Source organism: Pongo abelii, chromosome 20, assembly GCF_028885655.2.
Source record: "Pongo abelii isolate AG06213 chromosome 20, NHGRI_mPonAbe1-v2.0_pri, whole genome shotgun sequence".
NCBI lineage: Eukaryota > Metazoa > Chordata > Mammalia > Primates > Hominidae > Pongo > Pongo abelii.
In genome coordinates, this window is record NC_072005.2 from 3,469,338 (window position 1) to 3,494,263 (window position 24,926).

At 56.3% G+C, this 24,926-nt stretch overlaps 2 protein-coding genes across 3 annotated transcripts; one reads left to right on the forward strand and one right to left on the reverse strand.

The window, feature by feature from the left end:
• Window positions 1-255: 255 nt before the first annotated feature.
• GIPC3 (GIPC PDZ domain containing family member 3) lies at window positions 256-9,099 on the forward strand. Of its 2 annotated transcripts, none has more exons than XM_054539341.2 (6): window positions 256-649; window positions 1,316-1,501; window positions 1,639-1,819; window positions 4,874-4,986; window positions 5,263-5,357; window positions 5,471-9,099. In XM_054539341.2, the coding sequence occupies exons 1-6, from the start codon at window positions 425-427 to the stop codon at window positions 8,844-8,846; spliced, it is 4,176 nt and encodes a 1,391-aa protein (XP_054395316.2). In that variant the 5' UTR covers window positions 256-424; the 3' UTR covers window positions 8,847-9,099. The 2 variants fall into 2 exon arrangements, with proteins under 2 accessions (XP_054395316.2, XP_024092219.1); XM_024236451.3 differs by having other exon boundaries at window positions 259-649; window positions 5,263-5,344.
• Window positions 9,100-10,064: 965 nt separating this feature from the next.
• TBXA2R (thromboxane A2 receptor) lies at window positions 10,065-23,074 on the reverse strand. The gene is made up of 3 exons (XM_002828443.4): window positions 22,668-23,074; window positions 16,701-17,569; window positions 10,065-11,495 (listed from the first exon to the last, which is right to left on the reverse strand). Exons 2-3 carry the CDS (start codon window positions 17,484-17,486, stop codon window positions 11,250-11,252), a joined length of 1,032 nt encoding a protein of 343 aa, XP_002828489.2. The 5' UTR covers window positions 17,487-17,569; window positions 22,668-23,074; the 3' UTR covers window positions 10,065-11,249.
• Between the last annotated feature and the right edge of the window lie 1,852 nt (window positions 23,075-24,926).

Genomic DNA, 24,926 nt, shown 5'->3' on the forward strand with positions numbered 1-24,926 from the left:
GTATTTTTGGTAGAGAGGGGGGTTTCACCACATTGGCCAGGCTAGTCTTGAACTCCTGACCTCAGGTCATCTGCCCGCTTCGGCCTCCCAAAGTGCTGAGATTACAGACGTGAGCCACCGCTCCGGGCCTGTCCCTGTCCTTATTTGTGGTCCCTGTTCTTCCAGGGTCCAGAGCTCAGGCCCCCCCGGATTGCGGGTATCCCCGGGGAGGGCGCAGCTGGCCCTGGCAGGGCCCGGACACCTGGGGCCCGACCCACCCCTGCGCACCCCGCGGTGTCGCCTTCCCGGGCGGCTCGGATTCCCGGATCCCCTTACCCGGGCGTCTCGGCTGTCGCGCCCTGGGCCGGGGGAGGGGAGGCTGCAGGAAGCGGCGGATCCGGCGGCGGCGGCGAGGGCCCGGGTGGGTGGCCGAACTTCTCCCGCCATGGAGGGAGCAGCGGCCCGGGAGGCCCGGGGGGCCGAGACCCCGCGCGCGTCTGAGCCCCCGCCCGCGCCCTCGGAGCCCCCGGCCGCGCCCCGCGCCCGCCCGCGCCTCGTCTTCCGCACGCAGCTGGCGCACGGGAGCCCCACGGGCAAGATCGAGGGCTTCACCAACGTCCGCGAGCTGTACGCCAAGATCGCCGAAGCCTTCGGGATCGCGCCCACCGAGGTAAGGACCCCGGACACCGGCGCCCAAGACCACCCGCCTGGTGGAGTGAGGGGTAGGGAGCTTGGATCCTGGACGGAAGACCCCAGATCCCCGGATCCCAGACGTCGGAGTGGCCGCCTAATCCCCGGATCTCAGAGACCCAGCCCTCAGATTCCGGGGTGCCACACTCCCAGGGGCCCCCTTTGCACGTTCTGCGCAAAAGATGGGCAGGTCTTAGGGCTAGCGGACCCCTAGATATTCCAGAAAATCCTCTGCGCAGACCTAGCTTGGAGCGGACCCCAGCCCTCGGGGAAGCGCCTCTGTGCTTCCTGGGCGTAGCTGGGGTCTGGGGTTCCAGATGGCCCCCTTAGAGATGGGAAGTCTGAGGCCGCCGTGGGGTTGAGGGGTTCCTGGGTGTTTTTCCAATCCGGGTTCGTTTGGTTTGCAGCCCCCAGGGGGCGCCAGCAGATTAAACCTGGAGGTCTGGGGGCTGGAGGTCCCGGGGTATGGAGAGGGGTCTCCACCTGCTGGAAGCCTCCTTCTCCCTACTCTCTGTGTTCTGGGGGTCCCACGCCCTGCCCTTTCCCATGGGCTGGGATCCTGGTTGCTGGGGGCAGGGGCCTGCGCAGACAGGGTGGCTGCGTGGGGGGATGCATGCTAACTCTGGGCTCCTTCTCCCCCGGGAAGATTTTATTCTGCACCCTCAACAGCCACAAAGTGGACATGCAGAAGCTCCTAGGGGGTCAGATAGGCCTGGAGGACTTCATCTTTGCCCACGTGCGAGGCGAGACCAAGGAGGTGGAGGTCACTAAGACAGAGGACGCTCTGGGGCTGACCATCACGGACAACGGGGCTGGCTACGCCTTCATCAAGGTGCCCGGGAGGGGGTGGGCGGGTGGCTTCCTGGGGTCCAGCAACGCCCCCCCCCCCCCCACTCTGGGTCGACGTGGGTTCTGCGGATTGGAGGCGGGTGGCTGGGGTTGCCCGCCAGCGACGCTGGATCCCTGCAGAGAATCAAGGAAGGCAGTATCATCAACCGGATCGAGGCAGTGTGCGTGGGTGACAGCATCGAAGCCATCAACGACCACTCCATTGTGGGCTGCCGCCACTACGAGGTGGCCAAGATGCTCCGGGAGCTGCCCAAGTCCCAGCCCTTCACCCTGCGCCTGGTGCAGCCCAAGAGGGCCTTCGGTGAGGCGGGTGGGCCGGCGGGAGCTCTTCCCGAAGTGCGTTCTACGGATGCCTGGGGTGGAGGAGGGTCGGGGATGGGACGGGCTGGAAGGTTCTAGGTGCACCCGCTGCGTGACAAGGAGCTCCTGGCAGGGTATCAGAAACTCGTAGGTAGTTTCTATTAATAGATTGTTATGGAGTCAGCCTGTGGGGGAGGGGTGGGGGAGAGACTGGGTAAAGTGGAGTAGGAGGAGGATGCGTCCAGAACCACTTTGTAGCCCGGCTGGGAGACTTTTTATTTATTTATTTATTTTTATTTTTATTTTTTTTGGAGACGGAGTCTCACTCTGTTGCCTGGGCTGGAGTGCAATGGCGTGATCTCAGCTCACTGCAACCTCCACCTCCCGGGTTCAAGCAATTCTCCTGCCTCAGCCTCCCAAGTAGCTGGGATTACAGGCACCCACCATTGTGCCTGGCTAATTTTTGTATTTTTAGTAGAGACGGAGTTTCACCATCTTGACCAGTTTGGTCTCGAACTCCTGACCTCAGGTGATCCACCCGCCTCGGCCTCCCAAAGTGCTAGGATTACAGGTGTGAGCCACCGCGCGCAGCCTGGGAACTTTTAAAGCAGTGCTTTGAGGTCATGGTGGATTCTAGAGAATGAGAATATGAGAAAAAAGTTTTCTTTCTTTTCTTTTGTTTTCTTTTCTTTTCGTTTTTTTTTTTTTTTTTTTGAGACAGAGTCTCGCTGTGTCACCCAGGCTGGAGTGCAGTGGCTCCATCTCGGCTCACTGCAAGCTCTGCCTCCTGGGTTCACGCCATTCTCCTGCCTCAGCCTCACGAGTAGCTGGGACTACAGGCGCCCGCCACCACGCTGGGCTAATTTTTTGTATTTTTAGTAGAGACAGGGTTTCACTGTGTTAGTCAGGATGATCTCGATCTCCTGACCTCGTGATTCGCCCACCTTGGCCTCCCAAAGTGCTGGGATTACAGGCATGAGCCACTGCGCCCTGCATTTCTTTTTTTTTTTTTTTTTTTTTGAGACGGAGTCTCAATATGTCGCCCAGGCTGGGGTGCAGTGGCGCAATCTCAGCTCACTGCAACTTCTGCCTCCCAGGTTCAAGCGGTTCTCCTGCCTCAGCCTCCCGAGTAGCTGGGATTACAGGTGTGTACCACCATGCCTGGATAATTTTTGTAGTTTTAGTAGAGATGGGGTTTCACCATGTTGGCCAGCCTGGTCTCAAACTCCTGAGCTCAGGTGATCCACCCGTCTCGGCCTCCCAAAATGCTGGGATTACAGGCGTGAGCCACTGCGCCTGGCCGTGCCAGCTAATTTTTTTTTTTTTTTTTTTTTTTTGAGATGGAGTCTTGCTCTGTCGCCCAGGCTGGAGTGCAGTGGCGCAATCTCGGCTTGCTGCAAGCTCCGCCTCCCGGGTTCACGCCGTACTCCTCCCTCAGCCTCCTGAATAGCTGGGACTACAGGCGCCCGCCACCGCGCCTGGCTAATTTTTTGTATTTTTAGTAGAGACAGGGTTTCACCGTGGTCTCGATCTCCTGACCTCATGATCCACCCTCCTCGGCCTCCCAAAGTGCTGGGATTACAGGTGTGAGCTACCGCGCCCGGCCCGTGCCAGCTAATTTTTAATTTTTTTCTTTTTTTGAGACGGAGTTTCACTGTTGTTGCCCAGGCTGGAGTGCAATGGTGTGATCTTGGCTCACCGCCACCTCTGCCTCCCAGGTTCAAGTGATTCTCCTGCCTTAGCCTCCCAAGTAGCTGGGATTACAGGCATGTGCCACCACACCCGGCTAATTTTGGATTTTTAGTAGAGATGGGGTTTCTCCATGTTGGTCAGGCTGGTCTCGAACTCCCCACCTCAGGTGATCTACCCGCCTCGGCCTCCCAAAGTGCTGGAATTACAGGCGTGAGCCACTGCACCCAGCCCATTTTTTTCATAACTAGACTTTCTCAATGAAGAAAGCAGTGTATTAATTTACACATTAGCACATTCTCCTCATCTAGCCATGGGTTGGCCCTTTGGATAGCGTTGTTCTATAGAACAAAGCCAGAGGTTCTAGAAGTGCCCCAGCACACATGGAGAGAGATCCCAGGGAGAGTGAGCTGTATGGGATTCTAGAATCTGCCCTGCTGTGGCTGTGAACTCCAAAAGCCATGCCTAAAAGTAGAGTTTAGGCGGGGCGTGGTGGCTCACACCTGTAATCCCAACGCACTCTAGCCTTGGGTGACAGAGCGAGACTCCGTCTCAAAAAAAAAAAAGAAAGAAAGAAAAAAAAAAAAGGCTGGGTGCAGTGGCTCATGCCTGTAATCCCAGTACTTTGGGAGGCCAAGGCGGACAGATCACGAGGTCAGGAGTTCAAGATCAGCCTGGCCAATATGGTGAAACCCTGTCTGTACTAATAATACAAAAATTAGCCAGGCGTGGTGGCACATGCCTATAGTCCCAGCTACTCAGGAGGCTGAGGCAGAAGAATCGCTTGAACCAGGGAGGTGGAGGCTGCAGTGAGCCGAGACTGTGCCATTGCACTACAGCCTGGGTGACAAAGCAAGGCTCCATCCCAAAAAAAAAAAAAAAAAATCAAGCTTAGTCTGAGACTAAACCCAGCTCTAGAGCCCAGGCCAGCTCTGAGACCAAGCCCTGCTCTTAAGTCCAGGCCAGCTCTGAGACTAAGTGTGTTTCTAGCAGCTCAGCCCTGACACCAGCCGGGTTCTGGAACCCAGACAAGAACATATCTAGATTGAGAATCCTACCACAAGGAGGGTCCCAAGCAGTCCCTTCTAGAGAAAGTCCCTAGAAGAGGGAGAGTGAGGGCATGGGACTGGGATGTTAGTTCTAAACCTGCTCCATTACAACACCTCATTCTGGACTTGTGATTTAGTTTGCTGGGGACGGGAAGTGTGGAATCTCGAATAGGTCTCTGGAGACTCGCCGCACAGACGTAAGGAGGACTTTGAAGGGGAGGAAGATTCTAGAAAGGCTCGGCTGTTGACCTCCCAGGGTTTACAAAGATGTAGCTCCACCCAGAACCCATGGCCATCTCTCACTCTGTTCCCTCCAGATATGATTGGCCAGAGAAGTCGGTCCAGCAAATGTCCCGTAGAGGTGAAAGTGACCAGCGGGAGGGAGACCCTGCGGCTTCGTTCTGGGGGGGCTGCCACAGTGGAGGAAGCGGTGAGTGAAGGGGAGGGGTTCTCTCCAGGCTTCTGCACCTGCAAGCTCCTCCACTGAGTCAGTGCGGCCTTGGGTAAGAACTTCTTCTCGGAGCCTCGGTTTCTCTGCCTGCAAAATGGGTCCTCATCGAAAGGTGGGGCAATGATGTTGGTACCAGCACTACTGACTCCTGTGAGGGTCCAGTCTGCTCTTCCCTTAGGGGTGGGGGTCGGGAGGGGGCTGGGCTGGAGGGCTCCAAAGCTTTTCACCCCTGACTTCCTTCCCGTGTGCCCCCAGCCCAGTGAGTTTGAGGAGGAGGCATCCCGGAAGGTTGATGACCTGCTGGAAAGCTACATGGGCATTCGGGACCCCGAGCTGGGTAAGGGGCCAGGGTAAGCCGGGGGGCCCTGGGGGGAGGGCAGCCTACGGGAGGAGGCAGGGGTCCCAGCGGGAAGTTGGGCGCGGGGAGTGCCCTCACTGACATCCCCTCCGGCACGGCCCGCAGCATCCACCATGGTGGAGACGTCCAAGAAGACAGCGAGCGCCCAGGAGTTTGCACGCTGTTTAGACTCCGTCTTGGGCGAGTTCGCCTTCCCCGACGAGTTTGTGGTGGAAGTGTGGGCTGCCATCGGCGAGGCCAGAGAGGCCTGTGGCTAGTCTGCCCTGGGGGCGCCCAGCACAGCCCCAGCCCGGAGCTCAGCCCCCTGCCCCGGCCCTGCTCCAGAACCCAGCCCAGATCAGAGGACAAGTTCCTCTCTAGAACCCAATCCAATTTGGAGCCCCAGCCCAACTCCAGAACCCAGCCCTTCTCTAGAATCCAGCCCAGATCTGAGGCCAAGCTATGGGCTAGAGCCCAGGCCAGCTCTGAGACCAAGCCCAGCATCGAGAATAAGCTCTGTTCTAAAACTCAGGCCAGCCCTGAGACCAAGCCCAGCTCTAGAACTCAGATGGGCTTTGAGACCGAGCCCAGCATTGAGACCAAGCCCTGTCCTAAAACTCAGGCCAGCTCCGAGGCCAAGCCCAGCTCTAGAACCCAGATGAGCTCTGAGACCATGCCCAGCTCCAGAACTCAGATGGGCTCTGAGACCGAGCCCAGCACTGAGACCAAGCCCTGTTCTAGAATTCAGGCCAGCTCTGAGGCCAAGCCCAGCTCTAGAACCCAGATGGGCTCTGAGACCATGCCCAGCTCTAGAACCCAGATGAGCTCTGAGTCAGAGCCCAGCATTGAGACCAAGCCCCGTTCTAGAACTCAGGCCAGCTCCGAGGCCAAGCCCAGCTCTAGAACCCAGATGAGCTCTGAGACCATGCCCAGCTCTAAAACTCAGATGGGCTCTGAGACCATGCCCAGCTCTAGAGCTCAGATGGGCTCTGAGACCGAGCCCAGCATTGAGACCAAGCCCTGTTCTAGAACTCAGGCCAGCTCCGAGGCCAAGCCCAGCTCTAGAACCCAGATGGGCTCTGAGACTAAGCTCAGCTTTAGAACTCAGATGGGCTCTGAGACCGAGCCCAGTATTGAGACCAAGCCCTGTTCTAGAGTCCAGGCCAGCTCTGAGACCAAGCCCAGCTCTAGAACCCAGATAAGCTCTGAGACCAAGCCCAGCATAGAGACCAAGCCCTGTTCTAGAATTCAGGCCACCTCTGAAGCCAAGCCCAGCTCTAGAACTCAGGCCAGCCCTGAGACCAAGCCCAGCTCTAGAACCCAGATAAGCTCTGAAACCAAGCCCAGCAGAGAGACCAAGCACTGTTCTAGAACTCAGGCCACCTCTGGGACCAAGCCCAGCTCTAGAACCCAGATAAGATCTGAGACCAAGCCCTGCTCTGAAGCCCAGGCCAGCTCTGAGATGAAGCACATCTCTACAATCCAGCCGAGCCCTGAAAACAAGCCAAACTCTGGAACCCAGACACATTTTAATACCCAGACCAGTTTGGAGACCAATCCCAGTTCCAGAATCCAGGCAAGCTGGGAGACCAAGCCCTGCAGGAAAACTCAAGCTGACTCTGGAATTCTGGACAGCTCCACGATGCAGCCACACCTGGACACTCGGTCTAGCTCCAGAACCCCAGTTAATTTTGGAACCCATGTGAGATTCATGAAACAGCCCAGCTCTGGAGCCCCAGCCAGCTCAGGATTCAGAGACAGCTCCCAAACCAAATCCTATTCGAGAACTCAGACCAGCTCAGAAACCCAGGTCCACACAGCCGCCCAGTCCAGATCCCAACCCCAGTTGCATCCAAGTGCCCATCCCCATCCTGTAGCCCAGTCCAGCTCCAGTGATGACTCCAGCTCTGAGACTGAGCCCAGCTCTAGAACCTTGACTAGTGCTACAACCAGGCCCAACTCCAGGATTCAGACCAGCTCTGGAACCCCATCCATCTTGGAAGCAAGACCCAGCTCCAGCACACAGCTTGGTGCCAAGCCCCACTCTCCCTGCACAATGCAGGTCAGCTCTAGAATGCAGTTTACTTCCAGGACCCAGACCAATTTCAAGGCCTGGCCAAGCTCCAGAGCTCAATCCAGCCCAGGCACCGCACCCAGCTCTAGAACTCAGCTCAGTTCTGGAGCACAGGCTGGTTCTGAAATCCCAGCCAGCTCCAAAACACAGACAGTGGCTGAGACTCAGTCAAGTTCCAGAATCCAGCTAAGCTCTGGAGTCCAATCTAGTCCTGGGACCCAGGCCATCGCAGCAATAGAGTTAAGCTCCACAGCCCTGTCTAGTACCGACAGCAGGCCCAGCTCCAGGACCCAGCGCTGCCTAGGAGCTCGACCAGCCTCTGGGACTCAATTCGCCTCTAAAACCCTGCCAGCTTCTAGATACCAGCTCCAGACCACAGCCCCAGACAGCTCTGGTATTCAACTGGACTTTGGGAAGCAGACCAGCTCTGGAAGTCAGCCTAGCTTTGGAACTCAGCCCAGCTCTGGGACTCAGCCCAGCTCTGGGACCCAGATAAGCTCAAGAATTCAAGCCAGCTCTGGAAGTCAGCTTAGTTCGGGAACCCAGCTGATTTCCGGAGCCCAACCCAGCTCCAGAACTCAGACTAGTTCTAGAAATCAGCTCAGCTCTGGGACCCAGGCCAGTGCAAGAATTCAGCTCAGCCCCGGAGCTCATCTTAGCTCCAGAACCCAGTCCAGTCCTGAGACCAGGCTCAGCTCTGAGGCTCAGTCCAGCTCTGGAACCCAGATCAGCTCTGGAACCCAGTTCAGTTCTGGGATTCAGTTCGGCTCTGAAACCCAGACCAGCTCAAGAATTCAGCCCGACTCTGGAGCCCACCTTAGTTCCAGAACCCAGTCCAGCTCTGAGACTGGGCTCAGCTCTGAAACCCAGACGGGCTCAAGAATTCAGCCCAGCCCTGGAGCCCACCTTAGTTCTGGAACCCAACCTGTTTCTGGAACCCAATCCAGTTCCAGAACTCACACCAGTTCAAGAATCTGGCTGAGCCCTAGAAATGGGCTCTGCCCACAGACCCCTGGCCTTGACCCTAGAATCCAACTTGAGGCCCCTGCCCCAGCCCGACCTCGGCCCCCAGGCCCACCCCCCAGAGACCCCACCCCAGCCCCTAGCAAAGACCCCCAGCCTCTGCCTCAGCCCCATGATCAGGTACGTGGCATCCAGGCCAGCCTTGGCCCCATCCCAGGCTTACCCCAAGCCTCCTACCTGGCCTCCCAGCCACAGGTCTCCTCAACCCCGCAGAAGCCAGCCGTCTCTCCCAAGCCCTGGGTGGGACCCCAGAAGTCCACCCCACCCACCATATCTGTCACTCCTAGTCCTGCCCCCAGGGCAGCCCTCCTGAGTTCCCAGCTGTCTGAGTCCCAAGCTTTGGCGCCAGCCCTTTCCCCCACTCTGGGGGAGCCAGGGCCCTGCCCTTACCGCGCGGGGCCATAGTTTGGCTGTGACTTAGCCCTGGTTCATTTGGTTCTCGTCCTCTCCTGTCTCTCCCAGCCTGGGTCCCCCAGAAGCAGCAAGTGACCTTATTTCCCCAGCAGGCGGTGGTGGGGAGTGTGCGGTGGTGAAAACAGGGGCTTCACCAGTACTGGCTCAGATCCAGGTCCTTGGAGGGAAAAGGAGGACAGGAGATGGGTTGCACCGCATGTACCCTGAGGGCTCATGTTGAATAAAGGCACCTTCCATCTCTGCAGCCTGGTGTGTCATTTTGGGGGAAGTTTGGGGGAATGCAGAGATGTGGGGCTGGGGGGCTGGCTGAAACTATGGCAACACTGAATACCTCTTGAGCACCTACTGTGTACCAAGCACTTCATTAAGCACCACACAGGCATGAGCTTACGTGCCTGCATGCAACAGGTGCTCCACGAAGACCCAGCCATTGGTCCTTTCTACCAATATTTATTGAGCACCTACTATGTGCAAGCTGCTGTACAGAACACTGTGGTGTTTGAAAGGTTGTTGGGTGAACAAGTGAACAGTGGAGGAAACAGGGGCATCCCTCCACGCTTTTGCATCTCTCTCTCTCTCTTTCTCTGTTTTATTCATTTATTTATTTAGAGATGGAGTCGCACTCTGTCGCCCAGGCTGGAGTGCAGTGGCATGATCTCGGCTCACTGCAACCTCTGCCTCCCGGGTTCAACCAATTCTCCTGCCTCAGCCTTCTGAGTAACTGGGATTACAGGCGTCCGCCACCACGCCTGGCTAATTTTTTGTTTGTTTGTTTCTTTGTTTGTTTTTTGAGATGGAGTTTTGCTCTTGTTGCCCAGGCTGGAGTGCAATGACGTGATCTCGGCTCACTGCAACCTCCACCTCCCGGGTTCAAGCTATTCTCTTGCCTCAGCCTCCCGAGTAGCTGGGATTACAGACATGTGCCACCACTCCCGGCTAATTTTTTTTTGTATTTTTAGTAGAGAAGGTGTTTCTCCATGTTGGTCAGGCTGGTCTCTAACTCCCGACCTCAGGTGATCTGCCCGTCTCGACCTCCCAAAGTGCTGAGACTACAGGCGTGAGCCACCACATTCTGCAATTTTTGTATTTTCAGTAGAGACAGGGGTTCACCATGTTGGCCAGGCTTGTCTCGAACTTCTGGCCTCAACTGACCCTCCCGCTTCGGCCTCCCAAAGTGCTGGGATTACAGGCATGAACAATCGCGCCCGGCCCATTTATATCTACTTTTATTAACACGCAGATTCAAAGGTGGTTTGAATGCAGGTTCCAGGGCTGACCTGTAGCCCTCCCATTACAGGCTGCTGGGAGAATTCTAGGTGGAACCACTCATCAAGTGATTAGGAAACACTCAAGAAACAAGGTGGGGGAGGAACTGAATCCTCTCTGTCCCTCCCCATCCTTCCCAGCCCTGCCCTCGTCTGCCCCGGGTGAGGGCCAATGTACAAAACTCCAGAGATTGACAACTTCTGGACCCAAAGGAAAATAAAACCAAAGGCAGAGATATATTTTGGCAAGAAAAGGGGGTGCCCCCGTTCACATTCAATCCTTTCTGGACAGAGCCTTCCCGGTTGGAGGTTCAAAAGGAAGCAACTGTACCCCAGCAAGTAGGTCAAATTCAGGGTCAAAGAGCAATGCAAGGCCAGGCGCAGTGGCTTACGCCTGTAGTCCCAGCTGCTGGGGAGGCTGAGGCACGAGAATCGCTTGAATCGGGGAGGCAGAGGTTGCAGTGAGCCGAGATCGCGCCACTGCACTCCAGCCTGGGCCACAGAGTGAGACTCCGTTTCAAAACAACAACAACAACAAAATGGCCAGGTGTGGTGATTCATGCCTGTGATCTCAGCACTTTGGGAGGCCAAGGCTGGTGGATCACCTGAGGTCAGGAGTTCAAGACCAGCCTGGCCAACACGGTGAAACTGGTCTCTACTAAAAATACAAAAATTAGCCGGGCGTGGTGGTGTGCGCCTATAGTCCCAGCTACTCAGGAGGCTGAGGCAGGAGAATCGCTTGAACCCGGGAGGTGGAGGTTGCAGTGAGCTGAGATTGCGCCACTGTACTCCAGCCTGGGGGACAGAGCAAGACTCCGTCTAAAAAAAAATAGCAATGCAAGACCCTCTTCCAATGTCTGCATGCCCTTCCTGGGGTTGGGAGGGACGCAGAGAAGGGGTGGGAGCTCTGGATGGGAAAAAGGGGCCGAGGAAGGGAGAGTGCTTGGTAAAAGGATCAGGGACGAGTTGGGGGTCCCCGGGTTGGATTGGGGTCAACCCAAAACCCTGCTGCTGACGCCCACTGTCCCTCCAGCACCCCCAGCTCCCGAATCCTCAGAACAGGCAGACGGGCTGTCCGAGGGGCCGAGGGCTCCGCGGAAAGGCGCGGGAGGGGCGCTCTGTCCACTTCCTACTGCAGCCCGGAGCGCTGCGTGAGCTGGGGCTGGAGGGACAGCGACCTGGGCCGCGTGCTGAGGCGAGGCTGAAGGCGCCGGAGCACGGCGCGGCGGAACAGGATGTACACCCAAGGGTCCAGGATCTGGTTCCAGGTGGCCACGCGCAAGTAGATGAGCAGCTCCTTCTCCGTGGCGCGGGACAGCTGACCGGCGGGGCTCATGGCAGGCGGGTTTCGCAGCACTGTCTGGGCGATGAAGACCTGCAGGGGGCAGAGCTGTCAGCCTGGGCCCCCGCCTCCAGCCCCGCCCGCCCCGGTCCCTGCCCGGGGTGCCCTGAGATCCAGGGTCCACTCCGTTTTTTAATTTTATTTTTGAGACAGGGTCTCACTCTGTCGTCCAGGCTGGAGTACAGTGGTGTGATCTCAGCTCATTGCAACCTCTGCCTCCCGGGTTTAAGCAATTCTCCTCCCTCAGCCTTCCGAGTAGCTGGGATGACAGGTGCGTGCCACCACACCTGGCTAATTTTTGTATTTTTCGTAGAGACAGGGGTTTTACCATGTTGTCCAGGCTGGTCTCAAACTCCTGACCTCAAGTGATCCGCCCAGCTCTGCCTCCCAGAGTGCTGGAATTACAGGAGTGAGCCACTGTGCCTGGCCGGTGTCCACTCTGTTACTGCATTGCTGGGTGACCTCAGGAGAGTTGACTAACCTCTCTGAGCTCCTTTTGATGGGTCCATAAATTAGCGCATTCTTAGCCAGGCAGTTGCTCACGCCTGTAATCTCAGCACTTTGGGAGGTAAATAGGAGAGAATCACTTGAGCCCAGGAGTTCAAGACCAGCCTGGGGAACATAGTGAGACCTCATGTCTACAAAAAGTAAAAATAAATAGAAAAGTTACCCAGGCATGGTTGCACTCCAGCCTGGGTGACAGAGCAAGATCCTGTCTCAAAATAAATAAATAAATACCTTTTTTTTTTTTTTTTGAGACAGAGTCTCCGCCTCCCAGGTTTACGCCATTCTCCTGCCTCAGCCTCCCGAGTAGCTGGGACTACAGGCACCTGCCACCACGCCCGGCTAATTTTTTGTATTTTTAGTAGAGATGTGGTTTCACTGTGTCAGCCAGGATGGTCTTGATCTCCTGACCTCATGATCCGCCCGCCTCGGCCTCCCAAAATGCTGGGATTACAGGTGTGAGCCACCGCACCTGGCCATAAATAAAATATTTAAATAATAAAAATTATATTTATCTATAGGCCAGGATTGATAGGAATTTTTTTTTTTTTTTTTTTTTTGAGACGGAGTTTCTCTCTTGTTGCCCAGGCTGGAGTACAATGGCATGATCTCGGCTCACCACAACCTCCGCCTCCTGGGTTCAAGCGATTCTCCTGCCTCAGCGTCCCGAGTAGCTGGGATTACAGGCATGCACCACCACATCTGGCTGATTTTTTTTGTATTTTTAGTAGAGACGGGGTTTCTCCATGTTGGTCAGGCTAGCCTTGAACTCCCAACCTCAGGTGATCCACCCGCCTCGGCCTCCCAAAGTGCTGGGATTACAGGTGTGAGCCACCGTGCCCGGCAGGAAATTTTTAAACTATATTTAAAAATATTTAAAATAAGAATGTTATCTACAAATTAGTATATAATATATAATAATCAATTATATGATAATATAATTATTCATAATTATGATGTTGCCTATAATTGATATATATCATATATCATACAATTGTATTATAATTAAATGTTACATTATATTAAAATAATTTGTTTGAGATCAGCCTGACCAACATGGTCAAACACTGTCTCTACTAAAACATACAAAAATTAGCCAGGTGTGGTGGTGCACACCTGTAGTCCCAGCTACTCCGGAGGTTGAGGTGGGAGGATCCCTTGAACCCTGGAGGCAGAGGTTGCAGTGAGCTAAGATTGTGCCACTGCACTCCAGCCTGGGTGACACAGCGAAACTCCATCTTAAAATAAAATAATTTGACCAGGTGCGGTGGCTCACACCTATAATCCCAGCACTTTGGGAGGCTGAGGCGGGTGGATCACGAGTTCAGGAGACTGAGACCATCCTGGCTAACATGGTGAAACCCCGTCTCTACTAAAAATAAAAAAAATTAGCTGGGTTTGGTGGTGGGCACCTGTAGTCCCAGCTACTCGGGAGGCTGAGGCAGGAGAATCACTTGAACCCAGGAGGCGGAGCTTGCAGTGAGCCGAGATCACACCACTGCACTCCGGCCTGGGCTACAGAGCAAGACTATCTCAAAAAAAAAAAAATTTTTATATATATATACATATTTTTTTGAGATGGAGTCTTGCTCTGTTGCCCAGGCTGGAGTGCAGTGGCATGATCTCAGCTCACTTAACCTCCGCTGCCCCGGTTCAAGCGATCCTCCTGCCTCAGTTTCCTGAGTAGCTGGGATTACAGGCACCTGCCACCATGCTCAGCTAATTTTTTGTATTTTTAGTAGAGACGAGGTTTCACCATGTTGGCCAGGGTGGCCAGGCTGGTCTCGAACGCCTGGCCTCAAGTGATCCACCTGCCTCACCCTCCCAAAGTGTTGGGATTACAGGCGTGAGCCACTGAGCCTGGCCAAAATAATTTATATTATATTAGAATGCATTACTATATTAAAATCATTTCCTGGGCCTGGTACAGTGGCTCATGCCTGTAATACCAGCACTTTGGGAGGCTGAGGTGGGCAGATCACGAAGTCAGGAGTTCGAGACCAGCTTGGTCAACATAGTGAAACCCCATCTCTACTAAAAATACAAACAAATGGCTGGGCACGGTGGCTCACGCCTGTAATCCCCAGCACTTTGGGAGGCTGAGGGGAGCAGATCACGAGGTCAGGAGATGGAGACGATCCTGGCTAACACGGTGAAACCCCGTCTCTACTAAAAATACAAAAATTAGCCGGGTGTGGTGGTGGGCGCCTGTAGTCCCAGCTACTCGGGAGGCTGAGGCAGAAGAATGGCATGAACCCGGGAGGCGGAGCTTGCAGTGAGCCGAGATCGCACCACTGTGCTCCAGCCTGAGTGACAGAGCAAGACTCCGTCTCAAAAAAAAAAAAAAAAAAAATTAGCCGGGCATGGTGGTGGGCACCTGTAATCCCAGCTACTCGGGAGGCTGAGGCAGGTGAATCGTTTGAACCCGGGAGGCGGAGCTTGCAGTGAGCTGAGATCGCACCACTGCACTCCAGCCTGGGCAACAGTGCGAGACTCCATCTCTAAATAAAATAAATAAATAAATAAACAAACAAACAAATAAATAAATAAATAAAATCATTTCCTGAGCAGTAGGTACTGTAGGCTGGATGAAGCAGCAACAGCAGCCGAGAAACTCCCAGGGCACACCTTCATAGGCTCACAGTCCAGTCGGGAGACGGAAACTGGGTCCGAGGGGGTTACAACATGGGGTGGGCAAAGCTGTGATGAGGAAGCAATGTCAGAGCCCAGAAGAGGTGCCTGACCTGACCTCGCCTAGGGAAGTCACTGAAGGGCAAATGGGAGTGGGCCAGGTGCGTTTGCAGGAAGTGCCTGTGAGAACTTTCTTCTGAGGGCAATAGGAAACCATGAGAGGGTTTAGAGCAAGGGTTGACCCACGGGCCAAATCTGGCCTGCCACTTGCTTTGGGTTTTTTTCTTTTCTTTTCTTTCTTTCTTTTTTTTTTTTTTGAGACAGAGTCTTGCTCTGTCACCCAGGCTGGAGTGCAGTGGCACAATCTTGTCTCACTGCAACCTCCACCTCCTGGGCTCAAGCAATTCTCATGCCTCAGCCTCCTGAGTAGCTGGGACTACAGGAGTGTGCCACCATGGTTAGTTAATTTTTTTTAGTTTTAGTAGAGATGGGGTTTCAACATGTTGGCCAGGCTGGTCTTGAACTCCTGACCTCAGGTGATCCGCCTGTCTTGGCCTCTCAAAGTGCTGGGATTACAGACGTAAGCCACCGTGCCTGGCCTGCTTTTTTTGTTTGTTTGTTATTTTGAGACAGAGTCTTGCTCTGTCACCCAGACTGGAGTGCAGTGGCACAATCTCGGCTCACTGCAACCTCCACCTCCTGGGCTCAAGCAATTCTCATGCCTCAGCCCCGCGAGTAGCTGGGACTACAGGAGTGTGCCACCACTGTTAATTTTTTTTTAGTTTTAGTAGAGATGGGGTTTCAACATGTAGGCCAGGCTGGTCTTGAACTCCTGACCTCAGGTGATCCGCCTGTCTTGGCCTCTGAAAGTGCTGGGATTACAGACATGAGCCACTGTGCCTGGCCTTTTTTTTTTTTTTTTTGGTTTGTTTTTGTTTTTGTTTTGAGACGGAGTCTCGCTCTGTCACCGAGGCTGGAGTGCAGTGACGTGATCTCGGCTCACTGCAACTTCCGCCTCCTGGGTTTAAGCGATTCTTCTGCCTCAGCCTCCCAAGTAGCTGGGACTACAGGCGTGCGCCACCACGCCTGGCTAATTTTTTGTATTTTTAGTAGAGACAGGATTTCACCATGTTGGCCAGGATGGTTTCCATCTCCTGACCTCATGATCTGCTTGCCTCGGCCTCCCAAAGTGCTGGGATTACAGGCATGAGCCACTACGCCCAGCCTGTTTTGTTTTTTACTAAGAATTTCTTTCCATGTTTAAATGGTTAGAGGAAAACAAAATAGAGGCAAAAATTGAGTGACATAAAAACGACATGAAATTCAAATTTCAGCATCCATCCATCAGTAGTTTTATTGGCCACAGCCACGCCCACTACTTTATATGTTTTCTATGGCTGCTTTCTATTTTTTTTTAATTTTGAGGCAGGGCCTCACTCTGTCACCTAGGCTGGAGTGCAGTGGTGCAATAACAGCTCACTGCAGCCTCAACCTCCCAGGCTCCAGCAATCCTCCTGCCCTGACCTCTCAAAGTGCTGGGATTGCAGGCACATGCCACCATGTCTAACTAATTTTTGTATTTTTTTTTTTTTTTTTTTTTTGAGATGGAGTCTCGCTCTGTCACCCAGGCTGGAGTGCAATGGCAGGATCTCTGCCCGCTGCAAGCTCCGCCTCCTGGGTTCACGCCATTCTCCTGCCTCAGCCTCCAGAGTAGTTGAGACTACAGGTGCCCGCCACCACGCCCGGCTAATTTTTTTTGCATTTTTAGTAGAGACGGGATTTCACTGTGTTAGCCATGATGGTCGCGATCTCCTGACCTCGTGATCCGCCCGCCTCGGCCTCCCAAAGTGCTGGGATTACAGGTGCCCGCCACCGCGCCCGGCCCTAATTTTTGTATTTTTAGTAGAGACGGGGTTTCACCATGTTGGCCAGGCTGGTCTCGGACTCCTGGCCTCAAGCGATCCTCCCGCCTCGGCCTCCCAGAGTTCTGGGATTACCGGCTTGAGCCACCGCGCCCGGTCCCATCATCAGGATCTCAATCCACCCTGGGTGACCGGAGGCCCAGTCAGGAGGGTAGCAGGACCCCGCAGAGCCCCTACTCACCAGCAGGGGCAGCCAACACACGCTGGCCACCACCATGATCCCCAGGAGCTGAGCCATCATCTCCACCTCGGAGTCCCGGGGACGCTGCTGGGCCGCCTCCTGCCCGTGGTAGACGTGGCACAGGGTGGCCACGCTGACCGTGTTCAGCAGGAAGGACAGCCCGACCGAGAGGCCGCCCAGCATGGAGAAGAGCAGCCCGAAGGCCACGTCCCCGGACTCGGCGCCCAGCGTCAGGAAGCACCAGGACCCCGGGTATTGCACGGTGTAGCGACCCACGCCCAGCAGGGGCAGCAGGCCCAGCGCCAGCGCGGCCGCCCACACCAGCCCCACGGTGGCCCAGGCGCGGCGCTGCGAGGCGACCGCCGGGCGCGAGAAGGGCCGGGTGATGCCCAGGTAGCGCTCCGAGGCCATGGCGGCCCCCAGCAGCAGCGGGGACAGGCCGAAGAAGATCATGACGACGCCCATGAAGCGACAGAGACGGCAGCCAGGGTCCACGGCGTGCCACTCGAAGAGCGCGGCGTGCTGGGACACCACGATGGTACCGGTCACCAGCAGCCCCAGGAAGTCGGTGAGGACGAGGCCGCAGAGGAAGGTGAGGAAGGAGGAGCGCGTGTGTGAACCCCCCTGCCGCGAGCCCGCCAGCACGCTCAGGGCCAGCAGGTTGGAGGCCAGGCCCACCACGCAGAAGGAGGCGGCGAACCACGGCGAGGCGATCAGCCGCCTCTCCTCCAGGGTAATGTTTGTGGGCCGGAAACAGGGCCCCAGGGAACTGCCGTTGGGCCACATGGCTCCGGAGCCCTGAGGGATCAGTCACCACCCCATCAGGCCGATGCTGCAGACAGGGCAGGCTGGCACTGGTTCAGGCACACCTGGGAGGCAAGAGAAGATTTGCTTGTGATTAATTCTGCATTTCAGTGTAAGTAGCTCTGGTGAACTCCTACACAACCTTCAATGCCCCAGCTCAAATATCCTCTCCTGTTTTTTTGTTTTTTGTTTTTTTTTTGAGACAGAGTCTTGCTCTGTCACCCAGGCTGGAGTGCAGTGGTGCAATCAAGGCTCACTGCAGCCTCGACCTTCTGGACCCAAGTGATCCTCCCATCTCAGTCTCCCAAATAGCTGGGACTACAGGCACATACCCTGTAGTATGTAGTCCTCCCGCCTCGGCCTCCCAAAGTGCTGGGATTACAGGCATGAGCCACCGTGCCCGGCCTTTTTCTCCATTTTCATGGTGTGGGTTTTATAATAAGAAATAAACCCTGAAATCCAGTTCTATTTTGGGAACAAAAAACACAACTTCTTCGGAATGGCAGGTTCCCCAGGGACGGTTGGTAGACAGCGGCAGGCGGGGAACTGTTACTCTGTGTGGGGCTAACGCTCAGCCACAATGCACAACAAAATCAGAGCCAAGCCAGGCGCCGTGGCTCACGCCTCTTATCCCAGCACTTTGGGAGGCCAAAGTGGGCGGATCACTTGAGGTCAGGAGTTCAAGACCAGCCTGGCCAACGTAGCGAGACCCTATCTCTTAAAAAATATATATCTGGGTGTAGTGGTATGCACCTGTAATCCCTGCTACTCGGGAGGCTGAGGTTGGAGGATTGCTTGAGCCCCAGATGTCGAGGCTGCAGTGAGCTACAATTGCGCCACTGCACTCTGGCCTGGGCAACAGTGAGACCCTGTCTCAAAAACAAACAAACAAACAAACAAAAAAACGCTAAAAACCCCAAAAAACAAAAAATGGGGCCAGGTGTGATGAGTGAAGTAAAAATAAAATGAGATGGTTCAAAAACCAGCTTCTGGCTGGGTGCAGTGGCTCATGCCTATAATCCCAGCACTTTGGGAGGTCAAGGTGGGTAGATCATCTGAGGTCAGGAGTTTGAAACCAGCCTAGCCAACATGGTGAAACCCCATCTTTACTAAAAATACAAAAAGTAGCCAGGTATGGTGGTGAGCGCCTGAAATTCCAGCTACTCAAGAGACTGAGGCAGAAGAAATGCTTGAACTCGGGAGGCAGAGGTTGCAGTGAGCTGAGATCGCACTACTGCACTCCAGCCTGGACAACAGAATGAGACTCCATCTCAAGAAAACAAAACAAAACGGCCGGGTGCGGTGGCTCACACCTGTAATCCCAGCACTTTGGGAGGCCAAGGCGGGCGGATCACGAGGTCAGGAGACCGAGACCATCCTGGCTAACACAGTGAAACCCCGTCTCTACTAAAAATACAAAAAATTAGCCGGGCGTGGTGGCGGGAGCCTGTAGTCCCAGCTACTCTGGAGGCTGAGGCAGGAGAATGGCGTGAACCCGGGAGGCAGAGCTTGCAGTGAGCCGAGCTCGTGCCACTGCACTCCAGCCTGGGCGACAGAGCAAGTCTCTGCCTCAAAAAAAAAAAAAAAGTTGGGGGTGCTGATGATGGGAATGAACGGATCCACGCGCGGCACTCAGCACAGCACAGTAGGCGCTCAATGCATGCTGGCCCTGAGGCAGTGCCTGGGCTGTGGGGTCGCAGCAGCTAACGCGTTCCAGGGCGGTCAAATGGCTGGCTGCAGCCCTCACTCCCCATCTCATTTGTGACGCTTTGGCTTGGCTTCTGGCCTTGGCTACGCTGTATCCAGCTTCACAAATTATCCAGCTCCCGACAGCGGCACTGAGCTCCCTTCCTGGGAGGACAGCTAAGGCCACTGCCACCGTGATGGGAGGTGGGGCTTCCAGAGGAGAAACTGAGGCCTGGAGAGCAGATGCGGTGGGGGGTTCCTCGCGGCTTCTGGCGATCATTGCCCTCCACTCCGGGCTGCTTTGGCGCCTGGGATTTGGATTCCTGCACTGGGATTTCCCCTGGGACAAGGCGTTCCTCCCTCGAGAGCTGGTATGTGCTGTTTCTGAACATTCCTTGGGACTCGGCTGTCCCTGAGGCCACTGCCCCGACCTCTGCCTGGAGCAACTTCCAGTCCCTCCTGGGTCTCAGGGTCTCCCCGACCACACTCCACTCCACTCACCGGGGGCCACACACCCGGAACTCCCTCACACCTCCCGTGGCTGGGAGCAAATGCATGGCCCAGAGCCCTTGGCCCAGGGGAGCCTGGAAACTGGCACTGAGTCCTTCTGGCCACAGCTGGCTGTTTCCAGTCCCCCCCACCTCCACTCTCCACCCTGGGTTCAGGTGATGACAGCCATCTCAAGTTCTCCAGGCAAGGAGGCCAATGGGGGGACCGGGCAGGGCCTCCCTTCCCTCCTGCACTGGCCAGGAGGGGTAGCAGGGGTCCCCACCCAGTGGGGGAGTAGAGCAGCACTGTGTGGCTCTTGGGAAAATTACTGTCCCTCCCTGTGTCTGGGGAGAGGTGTGGACCCAAGATCCCTTTTCAATGTTGAATAATTCCAGAATTTTGCAATCTGAGAGCAGATGTTTGCCCTCAGTGGGTCCAGGGTTCTGGAATTCTAACACGCTTCCAGTCCTGGGATGCAGAAGGCCTCACAATTCTAGAATCCCAAGAGGCTGAGGTCCTGCAACTTTGATGGGAATCTGCCTGGGTCCCGGGTTCCAGAAATCTCTGTCTTAATTCCTGGCTTGTTTCTGGAAGGCAGACAGTGAGTTCTCCCTCATCTGATGCCACCCTTGACAGGGGACCCGGCTTGCGGGTCGTGTGACTCGGAGGGCTCTGCCCGGCGCTGTTTCCAGAGGCCCGGGCGCTTGGCTGGGCGTGGGCACCAGGCCTGGCTCCCCCAAGCCTGGTTGCCAGTGGAATGTGATCCTTGGTTCCCAAACAGCAGGCCTCTCCTCCGCCCCATGTTCCATCCCCTCTCCCTGGAGCGCGTCACCTCATCATCCATCCATTTCTCAACAAGTCCCCTCTCCTCAGCACCCCACCCTGCCCGCCCTGCCTGCCTGTCATAGCCTGAGCCCACCCCACCTCCCCCAGACAGGCTTGGAGGCTCTAGTCCCTGATCTGCCACTGCCAGGCTGGGGCTCCACCTTGCCGTGCCTCAGTTTCCCCGCTCTGTGCAACGGGGGTGAGATTCTGATCTCCATGCCTGCGGGTGCTCAGCTCAGGCCTCCCTGGCTCTCACCTCTGCAGGGCGCCTGGCTGTACTCACAGCTCAACTCCCTACAAGTTGCCTGGGCAGCCAGCGGGGAGCCCTGAGGCTCCGTGTCACCCCGGTCGGCCTTGGACCTTGGACCCACAGGACCCTTTTGGGACTGAAACTTCAGGGACCGGCCAGACCCTCCCATGCCTGCTGTAGATCTGAACGCTCATGGGCGCGGACCCCACATGGATGCGGAGGCAGACACACTCCACACCCTGATGGGCACACCTCCCCTCACTGCAAAGCTCCATTTCCGGGAACATTTCCTGTTTGTGACACCAACAGGGTCCCCAGCCCACAGAGTGCAGGGCGAGGACTCCCCCAGCCAGCCAGACTCTGGCCAGCCTTGTTGGGGCCCTGAGTCACATGGCCCCCTGTGAGCCTCGGTTTCCCCATCTCTCTAGTGGGGGTTCCCCCAGGGAGCACGCAGGGAGCTCCGTCACACAGGGGCCGGCAGGGGCCAGGGGGCGGGACCCAGCGGTGCGGCTGGTGGTTAATGGTGGACCACGAGTTACAGTGGTTCCACCAACATGTGCCTCAGGCCACCACCGTGTGTGCACACTCGAGACACACAGACACAGACAGCCAGACACACATAGGCAGAAACACAGCAGACACACAGGCAGAAATGTGACAGACAGAAACACAGCAGGCAGATGCACAGACACACATACAGAAACATGGCAGACACACAGACACACACAGATAGACACACACAGACAGAAACACCACAGACACACACAGACACACAGACAGAAACATGACAGACACACAGGCAGAAATGTGACAGACAGAAACACAGCAGACAGACACAGACATGCATAGACGCACACACAGAAACATGGCAAATACACAGACACACACAGATAGACACACACAGACAGAAACACCACAGACACACACAGACACACACAGACAGAAACATGACAGACACACAGGCAGAAATGTGACAGACAGAAACATAGCAGACAGGCACACAGACATGCATAGACACACATACCGAAACATGGCAAATACACAGACACACACAGATAGACACACACAGAAACGTTACAGACACACACAGATAGACACACACAGACAGAAACACAACAGACACACAGACACACACAGACAGAAACACAACAGACACACAGACACACACAGACAGAAATGTGACAGACAGACACAAGCAGAAACACGACAGACAGACACACAGATAGACACACACAGAAACACAACAGACACACAGACACACACAGGCAGAAACACGACAGACACAGACACACACAGAGACACACATAGGCACACAGGCAGAAATGTGACAGACACAGACAGAAAAACACAGACACACAGGCAGAAACACAGCAGGTACATAGATACACACAGACAGACAGACACAGAAAGACACACAGAAGAACACACAGTGTTTAACAGTCACAGACTCTCGGCAGAAACAAACACACAGTCACACACAAACAACCACCACACACGCACACAGACACACAACCAGGGCCATGCATGGTTCACTCCCAGAGACAAGATCACACACACAGCCGCACAACCACACTCGATCTCTGCCACACCCAGGGCCTGGGCCCCCTCCCCAGTTGCAGCCCCCTGAGTCTGGGACCCCCATTCACAGCCATGTGGCCCCACAGAGACCAGAGAGCCCCCCGGACAGAATCAGCGTGGGCCGCACCCAGACCCAGCCGCCTGGGCGCCCAGGGCAGGCCTCAGGGCACCATGCCACCCGCTGGGCCACACAGGGGACACCTGGTACCTGGCCGCTGTCACCGCGGGCTTTTGGACACACCCACAGCAGGGCAGGGCCAGCGCCGGATGCGCCCAGCAGCCCGGGCTCACACCAGAGCAATGCATCCCGCCCTGAGCCAGCGGGGCGACCTCACCTTCAGGGACCTCATCTGCAGGGCTCCCACCTGGCTGGATCCTGCGCCTGGGGGTCCGGGCGCCGTCTGGAGCTGAGCAGGCAGATGTGCGGGCGCCGAGGCTGGGGCGAGGGCTGAGGAAGGGCAGAGGGAGGGGAAGGACGGGCTCCAGTGGGGCCTCCCAGGGAAACTGAGTCAGTCTGGCTGTGACCAGGGGCGGGCCCAGCAGAGGACCCTGGCGCTGCCCCGTCGCCGCGGGACACAGATGGAGGGCGTGGCGGCACAGGACGCCCTGGGAGCGCGGCCTGGAGGGGTCCGCGGAGACTAAGCCGAGCTGGGACGGGTGGGGGCCGTTCGCAGCCCGCGGCTCGCTCTCTCTGTCCTGTCTCTGTCTCTCGCTGTCTCTCATCAGCCCCGCCCACCCTGCGCTGGCCACGCCCCTCGGGCCCCGGCCCGGCGGACTTGGGGTCAGTGGGTGCCCCCAGCACGCCGGGACACCCTACGGCCTTCTGGGGAAGGCGGCGCCCTTGGTACCCCCAGGCCGCAGGTGGCAGGGATGCAATGGCCCGGGTGGGGGTGGCAGGGGAACTTCCTCGGGAGCCTCAGCCCCTCCAGCCGCCCAGCGCCCTGCCAGGCCTCTTCCCGGCGCTCCCGCCGCCAGGCCCGCATTATTCACCATCTGGGCAGCACCCAAGGCCTGGAGGGGGCGGGGCAGGTCCAGGCGGATCGGCTCCTGGGGGGGCGCCCAGACTCCAGGGCTCCAAATTCACTGGGTGTGCTGGAACCCGGCACACAGTAGTATTAAGCCCTGCTTAATACATGCAGGACATATTTGAGGCCCCTTCCAGGGGTGGGGTGGGAGGACAGAGGGATGGGGGGTGCACCAGACAACACAGCCAGACTGAGAAAGGTGGTCCCAGAGCAGGTGAGCCGGGAGGGCTGGGGTGATGGCATCGCATGGGAGGGTCTCTTGAGGAGGCTCGGAGGTGGCTTTGGAGCCAGAGGAGGAACAGTCTGGAGCCGGGAGGCTGCAGTGGGGGATGGGCACTCTTTCCTACCCACCCCCCAGCTGGGCCTGGGGAAGGAGGGATGGAGCCCAACAGGAATGGCTGAGAAGATGCCGGACGCAGGGACTGGGACCGTCTCTTTGCAGAGGGGGGACCTTAGGCCTCCATGGCCTTGTTTGCACACCCGAGCCAGACAGGACCTTGAGTTAGGGACCTGGAGTGGGACCAGACAAGCTGGCCTGGCCCTGACTGCACCCCACCCCGTCCCCTGGGCCCAGGAGGGCTGCTAGTCCAGGCTGAGTGAGGGGGATTCCCAGCCCGGCCCAGCCCTCTCCTCAGCCCAGTCCGGAAGCCCCTTCCCCGGCTACCCCGCCCACTATCCTTCCTCCTCCTGTCCTTTGGCCACACCCAACCTCCCTCCCAAAGCTCTATCCCATTGAGTCACCAGCCATTTAACACAACTTCTCTCTTTCCTGGCAAGGAGGCTGTCCAACTCCTATGGATCTGGCAAAACCCTGGCTCCAAGGCCGCTCCTCCGTGAAGCCGGCCTGATCTCCAAATCTTACTCTCCCCAAACCTTCTCTGTGTTCCAGCTTATACAGTGGGACAATTATGAGCTCCAAGCGAGACCTGAAACCAGGCCTGCCCTTCAGGATGCCCTAGGCTGGAGAATGAACTGGACACAGACTGTTCCAGCCCCCCGGGGTCAGGGCTGGGCCAAAGGAAATGACAGGGCCTAGGGAAGCCCAGAGGTGAGCTAGGAAGGCATCTTGTGAGGAGAGGGCATGGGAAGTGGGGTTTTGTGGGATGAATAGGAGCTCCCCAGGTCTGGGATATGTGGCAGTGACAGGAATTGCACGTATAAAGCTTTGGAGGCAAGAGAGAGCGTGAGGCCCTTGCTACACTAACTGCAAGGAGGGCAGATGTAGGGGGAGGAGGATGTGGGGCTGGGGCTCCAGATGAGGGGGCAGTGAGAGATGGAGGAAGGCTGTCCTGTCCCCACTTCCTCTGTCCTCGGCCCTAGATAACAAGGACAATGTCTCTTCTGGGAAACAGCCTGGACAGAGTTCAGAGAAGGACACTGGCATTTAGCTTAAGCCTCACCACATCTCTGCAAGGCAGGGGGTAAAGATACTCTAAATTTTAGAGATGGGGAAACTGAGGCACAAGGGGGAACAATGCTGTGCCAACGTGTGGGATTGGAACATGAGCACTGGGCTTCCCTGTCATCTGGGGCTGGTTGCTGGTCTCCCGGTCTTGGCCCGCCCCCCGC